The 10,025-nt window shown below is 36.7% G+C and overlaps 1 protein-coding gene across 1 annotated transcript; it reads right to left on the bottom strand.

Moving 5' to 3' along the window:
• Nucleotides 1-674: 674 nt before the first annotated feature.
• LOC104247529 (ATP-dependent Clp protease proteolytic subunit-related protein 4, chloroplastic) lies at nt 675-9,485 on the bottom strand. Its single transcript, XM_009803570.2, has 8 exons — nt 9,174-9,485; nt 4,115-4,318; nt 3,473-3,528; nt 1,881-2,007; nt 1,611-1,688; nt 1,321-1,434; nt 1,121-1,232; nt 675-1,048 (listed from the first exon to the last, which is right to left on the bottom strand). Exons 1-7 carry the CDS (start codon nt 9,429-9,431, stop codon nt 1,161-1,163), a joined length of 909 nt encoding a protein of 302 aa, XP_009801872.1. The 5' UTR covers nt 9,432-9,485; the 3' UTR covers nt 675-1,048; nt 1,121-1,160.
• Nucleotides 9,486-10,025: the final 540 nt, after the last annotated feature.

The following is a 10,025-nucleotide window of genomic DNA, read 5'->3' as shown; positions in this document are numbered from 1 at the left end:
AGTACCGAATTCTTGGACAGTGACCCTAATGGGCTTGAACTGGTAAGCAAAATTCCACTTTCCATGAATGGGTCCAATCCACTATGAAAAATTATGTAAACACTTGTAAAGCTTAGAGAAATCAGTAATAAAAGTTCAAATTCAAGCTGTCACTCTTTAATATCTGCTTCATACACTTGTCTTTTTAGGATAAATGGAGAAGGTCAGCAATTATGAGCTTAGATACTTAAACAGGAAAAAGTCAGAGAGGTTATAATGAAGCTATTAATCAACCAGCAAAAAGGTAACAATCAAAAGTTGTTGCTGCTGCGAGTTGTAAAGCAAAATCCCCACCAAGTTAAACTAGAAATTTCCTTTCTCCAGATGTCGCTCTTTCCAAGTTTTGCACCAGGAAGAGAGACAATTATTGAAATGGTGGAATGCCCACGAAAAGAACTAGCAATTTCAGTTCTAGAATACGCAGATGGTCATGTAGTGTGTACCATTCAGTTAAATTAAATATGGGAATCATCAACTTTAAGTAAATGGTGGAGATGAATGAAGACTTATGCAGATGCAAACATCTGTCTGATTGAGGAATATGATGGATTGATGGAAAGTCCAGATGGAAGGTCTGAATTTATCTGCCAACAAAACCTTCGCTAGTCATTGTTACAAAAGAAAGATGGACTAAATGAAGTAATTGATTCTTCATCATTCAACAATGAATTATCAGTCTCATTGTTTTCCCTTTCTGAGGTCTCCACTTAAAAATTGGTGTACAGAGACTTGCAGTTGATATCATATTGAAATGTTGGAACATCTAACAACTAAACTGTCTAAGTAGTTCCAATTTTTACACACATTCTATAATCTATTTCGCTGAGCTAACACAGGATGCAGAATCTAAGTGACTAAGATCCGTACAAAACAATTACAATAGCTGTCACAATTGGGGACCTCATACAAAGTTCGAGGAAATCTGTGGATTAAAGGAGGTGCTCACGACGAGAAATAGCCTTGTTGATGAATTGCCGGTGAAAGATAGGTGCCAAAAGAAACCCTGGACCTAGAAATCAATTATCATGTTTGAGATTGCTTACTTTGTGAAGCAAAATCATATTAGTTAGCGAATTCTTACCTCAATCCTGTGGTTTCATGGCTGATGGGACTTTTGACTCCTAGATAAGTTGGGCCTTCTTCAGATCAGATATAACTCCTCTATCTTCTCTTCCCCTCTCGTTGTAGAGAACCTTTAGATATTTAAGTTAAAATGTGAACTGCAGGTCCTTTCATATCAGGAACCAAGTTAAAAAATTGATAGTTATTTCATGGAGATACCTTATCAATAATTCCATATTCTACTGCTTCACTAGGACTGAAGTACTTCGGACGTCTTATGTCCGCTTCAATCTCCTCAGGTGATTTTCCAATATGCTTTGAATACAATTTCACCTTAAAAATATGTGTAAAGTTAGAAAAATAGGCTAATTAATACAGTGCACATTTTCGATCCTGCAGAAATGTGTATCACAAAGCAGAAAACAGAAATCCTTAAAAAGTGCAAAGTTGTCCCTTGAACTTTTGTCACAGTACGCAAGCATTAACTTAACAGAAATTTTAAAGATTACCAATTCCGCTTTGACATTCTTTACTTCTTTCCTCATGAGCTCGACATCTGTTGCTTGACCCTGAAACCGAGCAATTGGCTGCAAAGGTATATATGCATTAGCAATTCCATATTTAATATCAGTCATGGTTGTGTTTGTAAGATTGCAACTTTTTAAAAGAACTCAGGGACAGGTCATAGTCTTATAGAGAATATTTTAGACGACATAATCAAGGAATGGGAAGAAAACAGGGAGAAAGGAAGACAGAAACACAAAAGGTCTCCAAATGACCTGCTTAATCATAATTGTAGATGAGGGCAATGCAGCACGATTTCCTTTTGCACCAGCTGCTAAAAGCAACGCAGCTTCTCCCCATGCATTTCCAACACAGAGAGTAAATATAGGTGGCTTGACATATCTGCAGCAAAAAGTAAAGGTGTCTGTTGCAGATTGCTACAAGAAACAAAGGAGTCCCAGAAGAATAATGCTTTCATTAAGTTCCTCAAGTGTAGCGGAAGCGAGGGCATGAGAGCAGAAATTTCAGAAAAAGTTGATGTTGAGGGCACCTATAAATAATATGCATACAGAAATTTTTATGTCGACCGTTATTGCAGTTAAAAAAAGTGCTTTAATTTTTTCACACATTACTTGTTAAACTGCTAATAAAAAACTATACAAACTGTTGAATTGTGTGAACCACTGCATCTATAAGCTTAATGTGTTAGAGATTGGACACACTAATTATTTTAGGCCCGACATGCCCCCTCACACGTAGCATGATTCTTTTTCTTAGGTTAAGCGTGTGAAAATATTTTTTAGATGGGTGGTGAGACTCAAACCAAGGACCATTGCTTGCTTTAATACTAGGTGGTGAGACTCAAACCAAGGACAATTCCTTGCTTTAATACTATGTTGAACTGTGTGAACCACCTCATCTAAAAAACTTAACTGTTACTGAGCAGACAATTTTATTAATTTATTTCAGATCCTTAATACAAACTTTAGCTGAATCAAAAGAATGGCTACAAATTATAAACTCGGATAATTAGTATGAAAAAGCAGAGTCTAAAGTTACATTTTGGTACAAGCAAGGAGCACTTAAACGTCTTGAGAATTGTGAGAGCCGCAAAATAGGAAACACAGACAGGTCATTGCTCATTTCGACTGGAGACCTACGTTTACTATTGGAATACACTGTAAAATACTACACGACTTGGGTTTAAACCACCCAACCTCTTCTTTCTGAAAATCCAAATTTTGATAAGCTAAAATATGATTCACACCTCTTACCTTGTACAAATCATCCGGTATTTAATCCTACATATTCAGCTGCCAAACTAACTTGACAGTGCATTCTCTAGTTGCTTCTTGCCATGTGATTATAACGAAAACTAGAATATGGCAAGAGTGCAAGCACAATGGCTCCAGTCCTCTGTCCAATATAATTTTTTTATAAGCTGTCCCAAATATGCTTCTGAGTGAAGATCCTTCGGAGCAAATATACAGAACCATACTTATCAGCAGATCAGCCTATCACAGCTTTCTCATTTTCTGGTCCACCTTTATCACATCAATTTATGACTTGAGAGAGGCTAACCAAGGTCGAACACTTTCACATCTTTTTTTCTTTTTTTCCCTGGTAAAGATATATTAAGAATGGCGAGTCCAAAATAACCACCAGACAAATCTCAAGCATCCATTCTAAATCTATCCTGTTGAAGAACCAAAATCCTATCTACACAAAAATCTTACCGTTCAAGTCTTTTATCACAGAATCACTACCAGAAAAACAAATTAGTAAAAAAAAAACATAAAACAACACTAAAGAGACATCTTCAAATATGACTCGAATGAGAAAAATGGATAGAGAAGCAATTTGTAACCTCATAACATCATATATAGCAAAAGCCTCTGTCTCATAACCCAACTTCTCACCACCCTGTAAAATAGAAAATCATCTGAAAGTAAGTATGATAAAAACATGTTCGAATTATACGTAATCTAAAGTAAATAGGGTTCAAATTAAGTCAAGTAGAAACTCAAACTGAGCTTACAACAGCTATATGTTTAGAATCTCATAGAACTGCCTGTATAGTGCATTTCTGAAACTAGAAATGCAGCAAGAGTGGCTTTACAATCAATTGTCAATATCACGCTCACTTTCCTTCAAGTTGGAAGAATATAAGGGTCAAGTTGGTAAAACAAAAGGGTCTTAGTTGTTTCTAACATGATCCTAACATAGATCAAGCACCGTGCCTGAAGCAATAAATTATAACCAGTTTGAGTTTATCCTCTAGCAAGCAATACCTACAGAAGAACCACAGATTAGCAACTATTAAATGGAAGAAAACCTCTCTCTATTTGATACATTGATACCAAACTTCAACTTCTTGTATAAAGCTATCTCGTTAGAAAATTAGTGAAGCGAAAATTTCAATACAACCAGCTGCATTTGACCAGAAAATCAAGGATTTAAGATAATGAAAAATACAAGGCAAAATGAAAAGAAAGCAACCAGTTTTTACCTTGGTTGTGCCAGTAGAATTTACATAAAGATAGATTGGCTTTTCCTCATCCTCATACTGAAGGTAAAGAAATTCAGCTAGTATCAATTCCGTCACTGATGGAACTAGAGACATGCCCAAGTAAACGATTCGATTCTTATACAAGTAAGATGCTAAATCTGGAGGAGGTTGCTCCCATGCACTTCCCCTTGAGAAAGGAATAACCTGTCACCAAAAATGTGCACATGTTTAGAGCAATAAAGTCACAGTACAAAATACCAATACTACTTTCTGTCACAAATTCCATCACATTAATGAGGAAAAATAGGTACATACAAAAGTGTTTTTTTTTTCTTTTTGACCTGTAGGTATCATTCAAAAGTTTGTGATTTTAACGCATCAGCTGATAACAATTGAAATAATACTTCCTCCGAGGCCGCTGCCTCTAATTTCTATTCTAGTGATCCAAAATCTTCAAGTCAATCGAGAAAATATCATCAGCAGTTAATGTAAGTAAGCCTTTTTCTCCCATATCACCAGACAATCCATCTAACAATATTTACAGCGGATAAGAAACAAAGAACCCAATGAATTGCAGGTCACTTTCCCAAGGCATATCAAACCAGTTTGAACAGAGTACCTAATTTAGCAATTGTAGCCACATAAACTGTTCCACGTTCTATTTTGCTTTATCATAGTCCTATCTATTTTTTTCTTGTACCTCTGCTATCATCAAACTCTTCAATAAGGTCTTTTGTTCAGGCCACACAGCAGCTTAAAATTCTAATGCAGCCAAAAATAAAATTCTTCAGATCAAATGGATTAGCCCTGACCATGTTAATCTTTTTTTTTCTTCTAATTTTTTTATGAAAAGGTAGGAAGTTTATTAAATAGTACCAAGAAAGTACTGAAAATAGAGCATCCTTCTATAGATTGAAGAACTGCAGAAGATGTAAAAGTGAGTCTAAATAAGAAACAATACTCTTCTTACTCCACACATAAAGTCAAACCTCTCTATAACAGTCTCGTTTGTACCGACATTTTTTAGTTGCTATAGCAAAGTGCTGTTATAGAGAACATATATTATAACATAACATGAAACATTGGTTCCAAGGAAAACTTGTCCATTATAGTGAAGTGTTGTTATAGAGGGTGACTGTTATGAGAGGTTTGATTGTCTCGGCTTTTGAAACATCCGGCCTATACAATTGAAATATCGCCCCTCCTATCACTAAAGCACCTATTATTTCTCTCCATCCTAACATTCCAGATATGCAATTAGGAACAGCATTCCACAACTGTCCACTGCCATTTGAAAAGATCTGTTTATACCAGCTGCATAGAGCAAGCTTGATACTTCCTGGCATGACCCATTTGGTCCATGTTTCCTGACAATTTCAATCTTCGAATTACCTAAAGGTAGATAAAGTTGCTGAACCTTAATCAGTGTTATAAAAAGCGTGCACTTCTCGCTTAAAGCGCCGAGGCGACGGCATAGCGCTTTTCTGCCCTAAAGCGCGACTCACATCAAAAAGCGCTCACTTTACCCTAAAAAGCGAGAAGCGAGGCGATGGAAAAAGAGCAATAAGCGAGGGTAAGGCATCTTCTAGGGTTTTTTAAAAAAAAAACTTCGCAAATACACTTACGCGAACACTCTGTTGCAAGCGACGACGGGTAAGTTTCTTCTTCTCTTCTTCTTTTTCTCCTCCTCTTCTCTTCCACTTCTGATTTTCTTCAGTTCACTGTTCGTTACCTTTTTCTCTTCTTCTTTCTATTTTTTTCAGTTTTTATTGCCCTGTTCTTGCCCTAATTTATGCTCTGTTCTTCTGCCCTAATTTATGCTCTATTTTTCTTTGTGTGCTCTGTTTTTTTGTTATTTTCTGTTCTTTCACTGTTCTGGTTCGACTCCTTAACTGTTCTGTTTTTTTTTTTTTGGTTGTTGATTGTAGTAAATTCAATCTTATTCAATGGCATCAAGCCAAAAAAGAGATCCAGCTTGGGCCTATGGAGTTGCAGTTGGCAGTAGTAACACAAAAGTGCAATGTATCTTTTGTCAAAAAATTTATAACGGTGGAATACATCGTCACAAGAGACATCTAATTGGTGGTTTTAGAGATGTCAAAGAATGTCCAAGTGTTCCGGATTCTGTTAAGCAAGAAATTAGAGACTAGGTTGAGAAAAAAAATGAGTTAAAAAATCCAATGAGCCATGGAGCATCTATGATTAATCTTCTTGATGAAAATAGTCAAATGGATGAGGATGACCTTGAAGTCAATGATATATCAATGAGGCCAACTCCCTCAAAATCTCAAAGAAAGAATTCAACAAGTGGAAGTGGATCATCCACAACCAGTAGCAATGTGAAAGGTCCTCTTAATCTTTTTTCTCGCAAAAACCAAATGAAAAGTGAAAGGGTGAAGCTATTGACTTAGATTCTTGTAGGAAGAGTTTAAGGAAGCGCGTTGTAGATGCTTTTGCCAGGTGGATGTATGATGAGGGGCTCCCTTTTAATTGTTTAAATTACACCGATAGTTTTGATAAATGCATTGAGGCTGTAGGCCAATATGGCCCAGGAATGAAGCCCCCAACCTATCACGAAGTAAGAGTTCCTTGTCTAAAAAAAGAGGTGGAGAAGACAAACAAGATTGTCGAGGAGCATAAGGTGCAATGGAAAACTTATGGTTGTTCCATTATGATGGATAAATGGCCAGCAAAAAATGAAAAATGGTCATTAATGTTTTGGTGAATTCTCCGAGAGGTAGTGTGTTTCTTGAATTTTATGATGCTAGTGACCCTTCAACCGATTCCAATAAAATGTTCAACTTGTTTGAGAAGATAATATTGAAAGTTGGACCGGAAAATGTGGTTCAAGTTGTTACTGATAACGCAAGTGAGAATAAAAACGCGGGTGACATGTTGAAAGGAGTTTTCCCAAATATTTGTTGGACTCCTTGTGCTGCACATTGCATCAACTTGATGTTTGGTGACATTTTCAAGTTAGCCCCATATTCTAGTTGAAGATGAAGAAGAAGAAGAAGAAAATGATAACCAATATAATAACTCGAATATGATGACACTTCAAGAGTTTGGAGATCTTGTTGAAGAATAGAATGTTGCTCCTTTTGTGATTTTGTTTTGCATTTGCTTAATATGTTATGACTTTTGAAAATTATTCACTATCTAGTTTTAGTATTTATTATTTACTTCTTGATTTAAGAATTGAAACATTTGCTCAATATATTATTTTTATTGAGTTCTTGGCCATTTATTTATGCCTATTTAATTTTTTTTATTTATGTGTTAAATTGTACTTCACATGAAAAAAGCGCACGCTTCGCTTCGCGCTTCTCGCTTCGGCGAAGCGAGGCCTCCTCGCTTTTTTCCGCTTCTCGCTCTCCAAAACACTGACCTTAATTGCAAAGTTTGGAGTTTAGTTTCGCAGTAATAGTTACCGGTTGGAAGTATTGTCAGACAACAATTGGATGTTTTCAAAATGCTTACGTCCCCGACGATGGGAACTCCCATTTCCTATCATCTTCTACACCAGATTTGCCTTCTGAGAATCCCTTTTTATCAAAAGAGAATCATGTGCTTGACTACATATGGACAATAGCACAATATAGCTTTGTAGCATAAACACTCATCCATGATATCCAGAGACCAAATCTCTCAAAAGAAAGCACCGATCATTAATTTCTTCCTTTTTTATATGGACTTCAATTTAATTTAAACAATTAAACTCCCTCACCATAAACCATAAAGCTCTTCGACATATTCTTGGGTGTTTAAAGTTTTGTTTGAGCAGTTTAGCATCTAAATTCAATTATTCAACCCATCCTATGTATTTCAAGAAAAGAAAAAAATCATACCAGAAAACAAAGAGGCGTAACTCGTCATCTGGTATGACGGTTTCATTTTCCTAGTTGACTAATTCATGTTTTGGATGCTTTGACATATGCAGGAGAGATCTTAACTTTTATATGCTTCTGAAGTTAGCTTAGTAATCCATTTTCTTAGAATGTTTAGTTTAGTTTACTTTTTGGATGTCTTAAAATGGTCAGGATCTTTGAATATTAACATACATATTTTCAATATCCACTTTATGAAACCTTTTTGTGCTACTACGATAAATATGACACACAAACCAAATCGCTGAATTACCATAGTTTTGAGCTGGCCGTTTCTACAAAACTAAACCAAACAATATACTTTGGCCTGAGAGACAAACTGCCAAACTGCTAAGTGCCAACATTTTAAAGGCTATCATATCCAAACAAATAAGGCAGATGAACTTTGAGTTGCTAAATTGTTCGCCTTCTTTTTTCTATAAAGATAGTGCTTGTCAGCTAGTGGTCACTTTGACTATCCCACTGGCTATGTACTACCTCCTGCCAGCACAACTGCATCGGAACCAGGTAACTATACCCACCAAGACTTGTGTAGATAGAAAGAAATCATCCACATTTTTATTTTATTTTTTGGGACCGCTGTTGAGATTTAAACCCTTGTCTCCTGTGGTTTTCATCCTAAGGACTCGCCGAGCTATCGCTGTAGCACCCCCAAGGGAGGACAACACTTATTAACAAAACTAATTTAATACTTAACTAATTTACTAACAATCACAATATGTCAAAACCAATTAACAAACTCCTCAATTCAGACCATATATCATTACTCTCCCCCCCCCCCCCCTACAATGTTTTTTAATGACATGTGGTGTCCGGGCCAGCTTGGCGCACCTCACTATTCCGCCGCTACCTACTACCTTCTACAAGCACAACCCCTCCCTTAAAAAAAGCATCAACTAATGTGTGATTACCACATTTTGCTAGAATATAAGTTCCACCACGATAATTCATGGACCTACCCATCACAGTAGAGCTTCACCGGAGCAACACGCCATGTTAAAATTATCATCATTAAGTATTTTCCTTGTTTGTTCAGATTAAAAAAATAAACCAATAGAAACAAAAGCTTGAAAAAAAATTCCATTTCCTTTTAGATTGTACGTCTCAACCACTACTTTTAAATTTACCAATCAGTAAAAAACAACAAATTGGAAGCCAAAGCCGGTACTTACCATAGTGACAACGCCACGTTTGGGGCGAGAGCTAGAGGAAGAAGGGCGAAGAGAATCGGGTCGAATTTTATGACCCGAGAAGTCCGCGAGTACACTACCGCCGACGAATGGGGAGATAAAGCTCGTCGATAGAGAAGATTTCGGAGACGGCGAAAAACTCAGAGTCCGTTTGGGAGCTGACGAACGGCAGCTCGCCGGTGATGATAGCCGGACTCCCGTCGCCGGTGAAAATTGGGAAGCGATAGTCACAGCTTCCATTGTGTTTGGAACTCAAAGAGAGTGGAGTGAAGGATTGGATTAGAGTCTGGGGTTTGAATTGATGCAGACTCGGAGTAACCCGACTCGCATTAGACTCCGGGCCGTACCACTTTGGGCTGATCCAATTCTCAAACAATTATGTATGGGGAAGTCCAGTCCATGAGATCCATAAGCCCGTTTACAAATGTTCAAAAATTAACCACACAAAAAATAAGAGTTTTAATTTTGGAATTTTTATATTCCTATGCCATATAGTAAACTATATTACCCTACATGCTTAACTTTTAATATAATTACCTTCTGTATACCTAATTACCATTTATGTACCATTTTAGGATTTTAATGGTATTAATTAGTCTCCTAATTTTACTCAACCGTATATTCCCACTCCCCCAAGTTTCTCTCTCCAAATCCCCACGATTTCCCCTTCTAAGACCAGCAAAAATCTGTAACCCCTCCACCATTGACAATCATTAAAAAGCTTTTAAGTTTTGAATTCGAATTTGTGTTTTCATAAGACATTGTTTGTTTGGATTGGATGTTGTTGCAAAGAATTGAGAATTCTCTCTACGTCTCTCTCTATCTCTCAATCCC

This window comes from Nicotiana sylvestris, chromosome 8 (genome assembly GCF_000393655.2).
Source record: "Nicotiana sylvestris chromosome 8, ASM39365v2, whole genome shotgun sequence".
NCBI lineage: Eukaryota > Viridiplantae > Streptophyta > Magnoliopsida > Solanales > Solanaceae > Nicotiana > Nicotiana sylvestris.
The sequence above is the reverse complement of the archived record's forward strand: the minus strand, read 5'-3'. Positions and strand labels throughout refer to the sequence as shown.

Coding starts and splice junctions, on each gene's coding strand:
- LOC104247529 (XM_009803570.2), bottom strand. CDS start 9,431: ATGGAAGCTGTGACTATCGCTTCCCAATTTTCACCGGCGACGGGAGTC. Junction 4,319..9,173: donor AACGTGGCGTTGTCACTATG/GTAAGTACCGGC, acceptor TTTTGGTGACAG/GTTATTCCTTTCTCAAGGGG. Junction 1,435..1,610: donor AGAATGTCAAAGCGGAATTG/GTAATCTTTAAA, acceptor CATATTTTTAAG/GTGAAATTGTATTCAAAGCA.